Source organism: Elephantulus edwardii, unplaced genomic scaffold (assembly GCF_000299155.1).
Source record: "Elephantulus edwardii isolate Elephantulus edwardi_28Jun2011 unplaced genomic scaffold, EleEdw1.0 scaffold00044, whole genome shotgun sequence".
NCBI lineage: Eukaryota > Metazoa > Chordata > Mammalia > Macroscelidea > Macroscelididae > Elephantulus > Elephantulus edwardii.
Window position 1 is genome coordinate 13720829 of NW_006399794.1, and position 13465 is coordinate 13734293.

The 13465-nt window shown below is 40.6% G+C and overlaps 1 protein-coding gene across 3 annotated transcripts in view; it reads right to left on the minus strand.

Annotated features, from left to right (window-relative positions):
- The window catches only part of CLPB (ClpB caseinolytic peptidase B homolog (E. coli)), a 207362-nt gene that overhangs the window by 58833 nt on the left and 135064 nt on the right, over positions 1-13465 (minus strand). For all 3 annotated transcript variants that reach the window (XM_006885550.1, XM_006885549.1, XM_006885548.1), the window contains one exon: positions 1448-1545. In XM_006885550.1, coding sequence (XP_006885612.1) covers positions 1448-1545 — 98 coding nt within the window. The remainder of the gene's footprint in view (positions 1-1447; positions 1546-13465) is intronic.

A 13465-nucleotide genomic window follows, 5' to 3' on the forward strand; every position in this document is an offset into this window, starting at 1 on the left:
TTTATTTAGTTTGTCTATTTTCATTTCAATGAACATCTACAGAGATTTTGGAATTCCATTCATTCATTGTTGCACCCTTCTCCCCGCACACCCCCCTCCCCGTTTGCTCCTCTCCTTGAAAAGCAAAAGAAAAACTCCCTCATTGGTACACAATCCCCCCCGTACCTCCCCAAACCCCACCGCCCACCCCCAAATATAATCCACTCTGCAACTCAATAATGATTTTTGATGACAGCAAAAATCAGTGGTTTTCAACCTCAGTCTGTGAAAACATTTTTAGTAGGGTTTGTTGTTTTTGTTTTTTTTTTTTTAAGGTTCTTATTGAAGGTCTCTGTTTCTGAGATTTGTGAGTCTAATTCTTGGAATCTGCGAAGTATCTGCAAGTCGCAACTCTGCGGCTGGAAGGAGTGGAAGACAACTATTTTCAGTAAGTTAACAGTATATCTGGGAACATTAAATTTAGAGGTTTTTTTTTTTTAGGGGGGAGGAGGATTTCTGATTCTAGTATAGGCTCTCTGGAGTGTGTGCAGAGGGAAAGAGTTCAGAGAATGGTACTAGAGTGAAGATGGGAAAGACCTGTGAGAGAAGCTGTAGAATACATGACACCTAGACCTAGGGGATACAGTAATTGGACTAGAGTCTGCCACGTGAAAAGGCACTGTGAGGTCCATCATTCTAAAAGATGACTTCTAATCTTTAGAAGCTAGAAATGGGCAAGATCTCTTTATGGTCCTAAAAGGGCAGCTTCCTTTTCTTCCTGAGACTAGGAGATGCATTTTTATTTATTTTTTTTTAAAAATTTGAGATTTTAATGAGTTTATAGAGAATTTGGGTTTTCATTCATTCATTGTTGTACATTTTCCTCCCTGCCCCCTCCTCCCAGTTCACTTCATTATTTGGGGAAAAAAAATTCTTTCATTGTTATACAGTCCCCCCACCCTTCCCCAGTCCATTTTATTATGCAGCTCTTATTCTGGACTCTTGTCATGCCAATAATACCTAATCATATATTCCTTTTATACAGTTCTCTACCTCGTCTGTTTCAATGCCGTGCACATTACTTATACCCTCTTTTCTTAGTTTCCCCTCAATCCCCATGTGAGCCCTGTTATATAACAGTGGCATTATGTAGTATTTGTCTTTTTGTGACTGAGATATTTCACTCAGCATAATGTCCTCTGTGGTCACCCATTTTATATATATTTCATGAGTTCTTTGTTTTTCACTGCTGCATAATATTCCATTGTGTGAATATACCAGTTTCTCTATTCATTTGTTGATGGGCACTTGGGTTGTTTCCAACTCTTTGCTATTGTGAAAGCAGCAATAGATAATAATCATTTAAGGAGATGTGGTCTTTGGTGTGGAGACTGACATAATTTAATGAGTGAAATGACTAAATAATGCATAAAATGTTCATGGATCTTTTCCTTTCTCTGAGACTTACCTTGGCCTCAGATGTCTTCAGAAGCTTCATCACCTCCCCTTCTCGGGCATAATCCAAAGGCGTATGTCCCATTTCATTCCTCTGTAGAGGATTGGCTCCTGGTAGGAAAAGATAAACATCAGAGGGTCAATGAGTAATCAATTGAGGCCCTTCTCTGGAGGTGCTTTAGAGCCCTGATTGCAATGTTAGGGATTCTTATGGAAATATTTAGCAAAAGAACCTACAAATTTATAGAAAGATGGGAGAATATATCAAGCTGCTCTGTAACAACAGTTCTTTTTTTTAAAAATAATTTTAATGAACATTTACAGAGATTTTGGATTTCCATTCATTCACTGCTGCACTTCTCTCCCTGCCCAGCCTTTTCCCCCAACCCCAGTTTGCTCCTCTCTTTTAAAAGTAAAAGAAACACTCCCTCCCTGGTACACAATCCCCCTGCACCCCTCCCACCACCCCAAGTACATTCCACTAAGCAACCTTAATTGTGGACTCTTGTGATAACCATAATACCCTATGATACACATCGCTTTTAAATGATCCACTCCCTCATCTGTTTCAGTGCAGTAGACACAATTTATCCAGTTTTTCTCAGTCTTACCCCAACCCTGATATCAGTCCCATTTTACAGCAGCAGCACCATGCAATATTTGTCCTTTTGCGACTGAGATACTTCACTCAGCATACTGTCCTCCAGGGTCACCCATTTTGAATAATATTGCATGAGTTCCTTGTTTTTCAATGCAGCGTAGTATTCCATTGTGCGAATATACCACAGCTTCTCTACCCATTCGTTTGTTGATGGGCATTTAGGTTGTTTCCAACTCCTTGCTATTGTAAACAAAGCCGTGATAAACATGGGTATGTATATATCTGCTTGGATGTCAGTTATGGTCTCTTTGGGATATATTCCCAGTAGTGGAATTGCTGGGTCAAATGGTATCTCTATTTGCAACTTTCTGAGAAAGTGCCATACAGCCTTCCACAGTGGTTGCACCATTTTACACTCCCACCAACAGTGAATAAGGGTTCCAGTTTCTCCACAACCTTGTCAGCATTTGTTGCTTGTGTAACAATAGTTCTTAGTTCTTTCTGACACAGTTGTCATGAGTATTAGGGCTTCTACACACTGCATGAAATATGCAGAAGCATACTACTCACATGGATAAACGCCACACACACAGGTGTGTGTCATGCATAGACAATACAGAAAACTGGACATACAAGCAAACGTACAACCCAATATAAATATACACAAACTCAAATCACAAAAATATTCACCTATTAAACACATTTGCTTAAAGATGAAACAAATTCACAAACCTATCTAAAAGAGTTCTTTTCTAAAGTACAGAATATGCCAAGCAATAATTAAAAAGATCTTCTTCTATTCTTGACTTTATCTTTAAAGTTTCTATTATTGTTGGAACCTTCTTTCTCAGAGTCAGCTGAGTTCTCTGGAAGGTGTTCAGTGTCCTTAACAATGGTAGCTGATAGTGTGTGATGTATATATACATGGGAGGGGGTGTGTGTGCCCATGCATGCGCACCTTCCCTTTCCCCATGTCCAGTCATTAGTTACTATGATTTGTGGACAAAGTACTCTGAGGATGACAAAAAGGCTAGTTGGGGGCCATGGATACACTTTGTTGAGAGAGAGTGTGTGTGTGTGTGTTTGATAAGCCTGTATCAAGTGTCCACTTTAAGGAAACCTTTGCAGTCACAGAAAAAAAAGGCTACTCTGCCCTCAATGTTGTCAGTGAGGGCTACTCTGCTTTTCAAAACTCATCCATCCCATTCAATTTGGCAAACACTGAATGAGTGGGGCCTGGGAACAAGGAAGAATCAGATCTGGCCTTGCCCCAAAGGCATTCTTATCAAGGCAGGAAGACAGAAACATAAGAAAAAAGCTGTGCTTTGTACACAGCAGATGCTCAATAAATATGTGTCAAATGAAACATTCAAGTAATAGTTAATTAGTATTCTTTGAGCTTCTTTCTTATTGGGGAAGGAAGCACTGTTTAGAAAGAAAGAAGTGCTAAGAAGTAATGAGTTGGCTGAGGACAATAAAGAGAGGTAAAGCCAGGTCAGTACTGGGCCTGGTTCAGAGTACATAATCAATGGGCAGTAAAAATCAGTGTTTTCAACTCGTCTGTGAAAATACTTTTAGGGTTAAAAAAAACCAACTTCCTATTGTTCCTATTATAGGTCTCTGCTTCTTAAAAACCAACAAATTCACGAACAATAGTAAATATTTATTAAGGTTTACATGTGGCTGTCTGGGCTGCAGAAGAGGCTAAGGCTCTTAGGAGGACTGGAGGAAGAGAGAAGTGAAAAGAGGCAAATGGTAGGAAGCACAATCTCGGGAAAGGAAACTTATTTTCAATAAGGAAAAGTAAAAGTTTTATATAACAATACTATTTTTGAATATTTAGTATTATTTCTAAATAAAGATAAACCATATACAAATGATAAACTATTACGTACTATAAAATCACCTACTTTAAAGCCAAACATTCAGTGGTTTAAAAATATATTTGTTGAGGGAGTTCTGGTGGTCTAGTGGCAAGAAGCTGCACTGCAATCCCAGAGGTATACCACATGCTCTGCGGGAGAAGGAAGGGCAATCTCCTCCTGTACCAGTCAGATCAGACTTAACAGTACACACACACACACACACACACACACACACACACACACGGAATAAAATAAAACAATAAAAATTTTATATATTTGTTGTTGTGTACTATCCAGTTGAAACTAACTCATAGCTGATCATCCAGTTTTCAGAAGCTGTAATTTGCATAGGAGGAGACTGCTCATCTTTTTCCTGCAGAGCAGCTAGTAGGTTTGAACCATGCACCTTTGGCTTGGAAGCATAATTCCTTACCAATAAGTGATTAGAATTTTGATAAATGTTGATAGTTGAAGAAAGGCTTCAGGCCTTTAGTTCATAGGGTCACTATGAGTCGTGCTCAACTTGAAGGAAATCAACAACAAAAACAAGAAGCCACTATAGAGTTCCTTAAAACATATTTATAAAGTTCAATAATTTTTAACATATTAGATTGCCTAACTGGAAAAGTCAATGAATAGATGTCCTTTTTATATTACTTGACCTCTTACAGCTATTGATATCCTGGCCACTCTCTCCTTTGGGTTCTGATACCACACTTTCCAGGTTTCCTTCCCACTTCTTTGACTTCTTTTTTTATGTCTATTGCAGACTCCTCTTGTACTGCCAGCCATTTAAGAGGTTACCAAAAGGTCAAGTCTTTGGATTCTATTTTTTTTTTAAATTCTATTTTGGCTCTAGAGAGAACTTCAACCATTTCATGGCTTCATTTACCACTGATGACTCCTAAATCCATAAACAACACCCACTTAACAGATTCCCAACCAAAATGTTCATCTGTTGGAACAAGGCCATCAGTAGCTCACATGCAAGTTCTAACTGAGTCCTTCAGAAAAGAAAAACAAACCCACGAGAGTAAAAATTTGACTGAAGATCAGATGAGCTGTGTGACATTGTTGTTGTTGTTCAGTGCCGTTGAGTCGCAGGCGACTCATAGCGACCCTATGGAGGAGAGTCCTCGACAAGGGTGCCTTTCATCCTCTCTCCAGGTTCACAGGGTTTCTGGAGGCAAGCTATTATGGAAGTGGATGCCACTCCTCCTTCCAAGCTTGTTTTAATCGGGGAGCTCCACCCCACTCTCTGTCCACACTGGGCAACCAGCCATTAACACATTTGACACATCAGTGTCACAGTGTTCAGCTTCACAGCAACCACAAGTCACTGCTGCATGGCAACTTGTTCACCAGGGCTATACGATCTAGAGGAATGTGTGAACAAAAACAATGAAACACTGGACCGAGGGCTGCAGGTCTGAGGGTCCTACCATGTCTTAGCAGTCTGGCATGCCCCAGTGCTGGGAAACTCCCTGCCCCAGACCCCCCATTCATCTGGCAAGTCCACTCTTCCAACCTCCTTATAGGCCCCCAAAAAACCACCACACTTGCTCAGAGTCCTCAAACCTACCTTGCCTCCAGCATGTGTGACATTAAGAACATCATATATATGAAGTAAGCAAAGGTCATTAAAAAGACAAGAAAAAAAGACCAAAATGAGTGTCAGAAGAGACTGAAATGTGGTCTTGAATGTAGAGAAGCTAAAGTGAAAGGAAGAAGTTATGAAGTGAGGGAGCTGAAAAAAGAGAATTCAAAGGGCAGCTTGAGAAGACAAAGCATTTTTAACCAAAGCATTTTAACAAAGACTTGGAGTTAGAAAATCAAGAGAGAAAAACAAGGTGGGCATTTCTCAAGCTGAAAGAACTGAAAAGAAAAGGAACTAAGCTTCATGTTATCATACTGAAAGATTATATGGGCAAAATATTAAATGATGCTAAAGAACAATCAAAAGAAAACTGTAGGAATAGATTAAAAAATAATTTCTTGATGTTCAGTCATTTCAAGAGGTATTACATGATCAGAACCAATGGTATTGAAGGAAGAATTCTGTTCAAGGAGCACTGAAGAAATTGGCCAAAAATAACAATCCAGGATACCAATTGAGATGTTTTAATACACAGATAGAAACTTGGATATGCTCACTTGTTTATGACAGAAAATCTGGAAGACTGCTATCCAGTCAACTGGCTGTAAGAGCTATTTATTTGTGCCCATTATAAAAGAAATAAAACAGAGTGTGGATATTATTGAACAATGTCATTAATGTCACATATAAGTAAAGTTTTCCTGAAGATGCTTAAAAAATGGGTGAAGCACTACATTGCCAAAAAACCTCTGGAAATTCAAGCTGGACTCAGAAGAGGTTGTGGAATGAGAGATATAATTTCTGCTATCAGATAGATCTTGGCTGAGAGCACAGGATACCAAAAAGATGTAGACATGATTTCACTGACTATGCAAAGGTATTAGACTGTATGATTAATAATAAATTATAGATAACATTGAGAAGAATGGAAATTCCAGAACACTTAACTGTGTTCATGTGGAACTTTTACATAGACAAAGAACAGGCTAAGAGAATACTGCATGATTTAAAATCAGGAAAGCTGTGTGCTAGAGTTGTAAGTTGGCACCAAAGCTTTTCAGTATGTATGCTGGGCAAATATCTAAAGCTAGTAAATGAAGCAGACTGGGGTATCAGGACTGAAGGAAGACTCCTCAACAACCTGTGATAAGATTTGAAAAACTCATTGATGAAGCTCAAAAACTATATTGGACCAATAAACATCATGGTAAATAGAGAAAAGATGAAGTTGTCAAATACTTAATTTTACTTGGATCTACAATCAGCACCCACGGAAGCAACAATCAACAAATCAAACTGCTGCCATGGTCATTTTTAAAGTGCTAAAGAGCAAGGATGTAAACTTAAAAAAGTAAGGTGCATTGGATCCAAGCCATGGTATTTTCAATAATTTCATATTGATTTCAAGGGTTAGACAAAGAATAAGAAGAAGACTGAAGAGGAATTGATGCCTTTCAATTGTTGTGCTGGAGAAGAATATTGAACAGATTATCAAAAGAACAAACCAACCTGTTTTAGAAGAAGTGAAGACGGAGTTCTCCTTAGAAGCAAAGATGGTGAAATTCTGTCTCACATTCTTTGTGCATCATGCTTAGGAAAGTAGAGGATCAGATATAAAGAGGAAGACATTCAATGAGAAGACTGAAGCACGGATATAATAATGTACTTCAGCACAGCAGAGATTGTGAGAATGGCACAAATCAGGCAAGTTCATTCTGTGGTATATGGTCACTATGAGTTGGAATCAACTCAATGGCACCTAACAATCAACAGCAAAAACAACCAAAGCTCACAGTCTGACCCTGGTCTTGTTCTTCCTTAGTCTCAAACAATGTGACTGCCTCTAAATACCTATTGAAGGAAGGAATCTCCTTCTTGCCAATCTCACTCCTGTGGCTCTGGTTTGTTAACTGCATGCATCTAGTCCAATCAAACACTCTTCTAATAAACATAACTAAGCATTCACTTAGGTCATACTGTAAGAGATTCATTAATATCTCCTTTTGAAGAGCTTTCAATCAAAGGTGACAGGTGAAGACCCAGATGATTAAAGTGGTAGGTGTGCAGTACTTTGAAAAATGTAAACTCAAGGTAATACAGGAGAAGTGGGAGATATACATGAAGGGTTTGAAGGATACAAATGTGTTCATTAGGCAAAACTGTTAATAACAATGATGGTAATAATAGCTATTAGCATTTACTGAACAATTACGATGTGCCAAGCATAATGCTCTCCTTTGCTCTCTCACGCGCTCTCTCTCTCTCTATATATATATGAAACAAAACAAAAAAATCCACTGCTGTCAAATAAATTCTGACTTATACTGATCCTCCATTTTGATTCCTGAGGCTGTGAATCTTTACAAGAAGAGACTGCTCATCTTTCTCTCAAGTAGCAGCTTGTGGATTTGAACCTTGGACCTTTTGGTTAATAGCCCTATATATAGTATGTTATGCCAATTATATATTGTTTAATATTTACAACTACCCTGACAACTAAGAGTTTAAAAAATCTCCAATTTATACATAGGGAGACTGGGTTCAAAGAAGTGGAAGAACAAGTTAAGTCTATGTCCTGATACAGATATTCTATATGAAAATTCTTCACACTCCCACCAGGCTGGTCCTGACATAGTCCTGCTGAAAAATCCTTGCTTAGCTTTTCATAACGTTGGACAAAAATGCGCCTTCCTTAGTAAGGGCAGTGTTTGTGGTAAGTCCTTGGATGTTCAGTTGGAACCTTGTTCTTTCATTCAGTTCTGCTGGCATCTACTGTGACTTCACCACTGCAGGTCCCTGAATGCAAGATGATATGGAACCAGCAAACCCAAGGAATAGTTTTAATTTCTTAAATAGTTTGTATTTGACTTCTCTGCAGTAGCTGGTATCTTGGTCACTCTCTCCTTGGAGTTCTATAAAACCCACTGTCAAGGTTTCCCTCCCATTCCTGTGACTATTCTTTTGCTGTCTCTTTAGCAGTTCCTCTTCCTATCTTTAAGATTACTAGCTACAGTTTAAGTCTCTAGGAACTAAAGGAATACCTTGCTAAGAGATATGTGTTGTCAGTCCACTGAGGAAGGATTCAGTAGAAACAAAGTGCTCAGGAGCTTGTTCACTTGGCCCTGCTCTATTTGGTGCTTTCCACTGAGGGGGCTCTGCAAGGGCTAAGATGTCAGTGGCATACAGCCCCTTTCTCTGTTCCAAGAGCGACTGTGTAATGGCAGGGAACAGAGGGAGCCACAACTACATAGCAAAAAGGCCTCTCCTTTCTCTGACAGCCTCGAGAGAAGCTCTGTCACTGGATACAGGCATGGGACAGAAGCAGGGACTGCAAAGAGTCCTTTGGAGGAGAATAAAGAGGGTAAGGAGAAGAGAGAAAGAAATGGCAGAAGGGGAAGAGAAAGACAGTGAAGAAAGAGAAGAGGATGCACTTACTGCTTCAACCAAGTGCTGTCAGTAATCTATATTTGCTTACAGAATGAAAAATGGGTGCCATAAACATTGGCTAGTGAGTAATTTCTAGTAAGAGTCATGTCACTTTTCATAAAGGATGAGATGGGGACGGAAAGGACATATCTACCTGAGCCAGCCAGCGTGGAGATGGTTTTCAAGCAGTGGTGGGCCTGTCTCCAGCCTAGAAGGCTCCTGGCTGAGGCCCTGTCCCAATTACTCATGAACGGGAAAGTTGGTCAGGCTCCCCAGGATTCTGGAGCCTTGGGGTAGCACGTCTGTTTCCACTTTAGGTTGGCTAAGGCAGGGCACCACAGATAATGCCCATCTAATAAGAGTCCCCCAACCCCTGCACCCTCACTCTGACTTGACTAATTGCTGTAATAATTGATAGAACCTGACTTCTACAACTGATCGATTTCACCTCCACGACCAACGGCCACAAACCATTATACTCCAATAAATAACCATGCTGGGCCTCACTAGCCTGCCCTCTCTGGGGGTATCAGGATGGCCCATGCCCTGGCCTGACCTCTCCTTGCCTCCCACCCAGGGCCCCTCCGGGCTGAGCAGCTGGTCTGGAGGGCCAGGCCTCTGGGAGCAGGAGAAGGGCTGGACTGAGGTGGGGACTGCTAATCGCAGGCCATCCGTCACCTCCCACTGGCTGTCTGGGGCCAGGGCAAACACCTGGAGCACCCCAGGCAGTACAGAGCAGGACCCCTCCCCACCGGTTTCTGCTCCAGATTAGTGTGTCCCAGCCTATAATATTTGATAAATAGCTGACTGGCTTCCTGGCAGCACTGCTGCGGCTGCGCCTGCCCGCTACAGCTGTGGAAGGTCACTCATTGGGGAAATATGTTTCTGTCAGTGGTATTGAAAAAAGTTTAGTGGAGTGACAGGCCTCAATTTTTCAAATTTTATTAACTCTATCCTCTTAACCATTTGTCTTGAATTCCTTCAGATTCTGGGGATCTGTCAATAGGGCTTGGGCCAGGAAAGTAGCGTGGGAGGTAGGAGGGTGAGGAGTTGGTCCTTATTGGTGCCATGTGGTAGCTTGGGTTTCATCACCCAGGACAGGGAGAGGAGGTGGGGATGCTGTTGATGAAATAGAAGCGCTGGCCCACCTGTGTCCAGGGAGCTGCCCTGCTCTGGCACAGTGATAGCTTCCTACGTGACAACCACAGACTCAAGTGGAAAAACACCTGAACACGGTGAGCTCCTGCCATTCCTTACGAAGAGACTCCTCTCCACTACAGCAGAAGCAGGTGGTCAGTACCAAGACTCAAGCTCATGTCCCTTCAAAGATTCACTAAGCTGAAGGTAATTTCCTTTTGCTGAGGCCTCACCTCTTTTTCCCTACCCCATCTCCTGCAAACATCTATTTGTCTTTCCAGATTCAGTTCAGGCTTTTCCTCCAGATAACCTTCCTTGATTCACTCTCACTATACGCTGGGTAATCTTCTTTGTGTTCCCACAGACTCTTCCACTTCTGTCTTAACTGCCCTGATGATCTTGTATTCAAACTGTCTCTCTCTGAGGCTGGGGATTCTGAGAGGTCAGGGACTGTGTCTGAGTCAATTCTATATCTCTGGTACCCAATGCGGGGCTGAGCACAGAAAATGTGCTCAGTATACATTTGCTAAACTAATGAACTGAATTCTCTCCACAGAGACATCTTTTGAGGCCACATAAGACACAGGCTTTCTGCTCCAGAAGAGCTCTTCTAACAACAAGTTCATGACCACGTCCTCTTGTTCCTGCAAGTCAAAGTGCCTAGCATTTTAATGGTCCTAGAAACCCCTCTGCCCAAACGGCTGATGACCAAACACTCTGTGATCTGTAGGTGAGAAAGGATTAGCGAAAGAAGCTTGCTCTGCCTGGGAAGAGTGTGGAAATTAGGGAGGAAGGAATTACTGGAGAAATGTGTGTGTGCTGGGAGTAGGGGAGAAGGATAGATGGGGAGTTGAGAGCTGGGGCAGGTGTCAGGAATCAGATCTCTGTGCTGACAGGAGGAGTTTTGGGAGGGGGAAGTGAGAGGAGGTAGTTTGTCACCTTCCTCTCTTTGGTTTCTGTGCCACCACCCTGACAAGGGAGCCGTGGTGGTCTAGTGATAAGAAGCAGCGTCGTAATCCCACAGGCATGCAGTTTGAGTCCAGCAGCTGCTCCACGATCTCCTCCCATGTGATTTACCGCCTCTGATACTCACTGGGGAGCCAGATTCAGACTGGGGAGTCAGTTCAGACTCAATTATACACAACCACCACCACCACCACCACCACCATGACATGGAGGAAGCTCTGGTGGTTTAGTGGTAAAGAGTTGCCTATGAAAACTTGCTGGAGGATCAGCTATGAGTCAAATCCAACTTGATGATGTATAACAACAAATACCCTCACCTGGTCTTCTCACTGCCTCTGTGACGCTCAAAGAAGAGAATATATAAACAAGAGTTTTCCAACAACAACCTCACAGTAAATGGCCTATACGAATGTGTTAAACTATAATTATCAATAATATAGACATATTCATTCTCTCTACCAATTAAGTTCTGTCAGCGATACTGTCCTTCTTCTAATGATCCAATTCTTGACCCAGAGCAGTCTCCCCAACTTACATTCACAGTCCACTTCCAGCCCTTAGCAAAAACGGAGGACTGGGGAGTCAGCGGCAATGTGTGGCGGGCACTCTTATTCACCAGCGATATGATCTGGGGCATCTGCTTTACTTTTCTGGTACTAAGGACTGCTTGCTAAACTGTCTTAGGTGTTGGGGTTTTGTAAGGGTTGAACAAGAATAAAAAGTTCAAAACAGATTTGAAAGAGAGGACTGAGTGTGTGGTGTTTTTTGTAATAACTTACTTTTCCCTTTCATTTTACTATTAGCTCCTTTACAAAGCAACTTTATCCTAATATTTCTCCTTTCAACAATCTCTTTACCATCTTAAATGAGAAATTGTTTCCTTTTTTATTTGAAGTATTTTTATTGTATTTTAGGTGAATTTTTACAAAACAGTTTGGGTTCCTATTTAGCAACTTTTATAAAAATTGTTCCTGTGACATAGGTACAATTTCTCCAACATGTCAGCATTCATGCTCATTATTTCCATTCTGTTTGTTCTGTTTCCATTGATCTAGCTTCCCTTTCCCTCTTGCCATCTTATCTTTGCTTTTAGGTAAAGGTTAGCCATTTGGTCTCACATAGTTGATTGATCTATCAGAAGTTTTTTGTTCAATATAAATATCTTAAATTTTAAATTTATTTTTATTAATTTTTTTACTTTAAATTTTTTGTGGTTTTAATGAAAATTTATAGAAAAGTTGGATTTTCATTCACTGTTGTACATTTTCCTCTCCAGTTCACTTTTTTTTAAAAAAAAAATAATATTCACTCATTGTTGCACAATTTCCTCCCATAATGACAAAGTAGGTAAAGTTGGGGTTTAAAAACAGGGGTTTTTAGAATACTATGTCTCCTTTTTCAGACCATGGTCTTTTTAATCACTTGCTATGTATCTGAGAGCTATGAATAAGGACGACCAAAGAATTGATGCCTTGGAGCTGTGGTATTGGAGAAGATTATAGAATATCCCACGGACTGCAAAGAGAACAAACAGATAAGCCCTGGAGAAAAAAACAGCCAGAATGTGCAAAGATTTAAAGCTTCATCTCACATACTTTGGGCATGTTGCTAGGAGAGGCTACTCGATGGAAGGGGACATTATGCTTGGGAAGGTAGAGGGAGGGGGAAAGAAAGGAAGACTTTAAACCAGATGGACTACACAGCAACTGCAGCAATGGGCAGTATGTCAGAGATTATGAGGATGGCATAGGACAGGACAGGGCTCAGATCTGTTGTTCATAGGGTTGCTATGAGTGACACCTAACATCAACAACAACATCTTTCTTTTGTATTTCTGAAATTTTACATAATAAAAAGTTTGTTTTGTTTTTTAAGACATAAGGTCTGGTGAAAACCTTTCATCTTTTACTTATATTTAAAGAAAATTTTAAAGACCTGATGACTCTAAAGGAAGGAAAAATAATTTTTCTTCTCTCATTACAGTATGCTCAGATGCTCCACAATCAACTTAAAGGAAGGCTCTAGACGCAGGTTTTAGACAGCTTCACAGAAGAGGTAGGAAAAAAGGGCTTCCTTTTTTCCTCTTTAGGATTCATCTGCCTGGGGGTCATGTCAATAGTGGTTCACATCAACTATCCCCAATAACCCCTCTGGAAGTCCTAAGCTCTGATGGACCACTTGATGGGATCTTTTGCTTTCAGGAGGCAAATACCCAAAGTTCAGGAAACACAGGATATTGTCTCATGACAGGATTCAGTAACTCCACCAAAATTTATTGAATACTGATGTCGGCACATAGGAGGATTAGACTGCCATATTTTTACACAAATAATACATGTTATATGCTTTTTTTGTCAACCATAAACTCCCGTGATTATTAGTTTTCTTGTGTGTACTAGGTGTGTTATATGCATGGGCAAGTTATATGGGAAAAATATG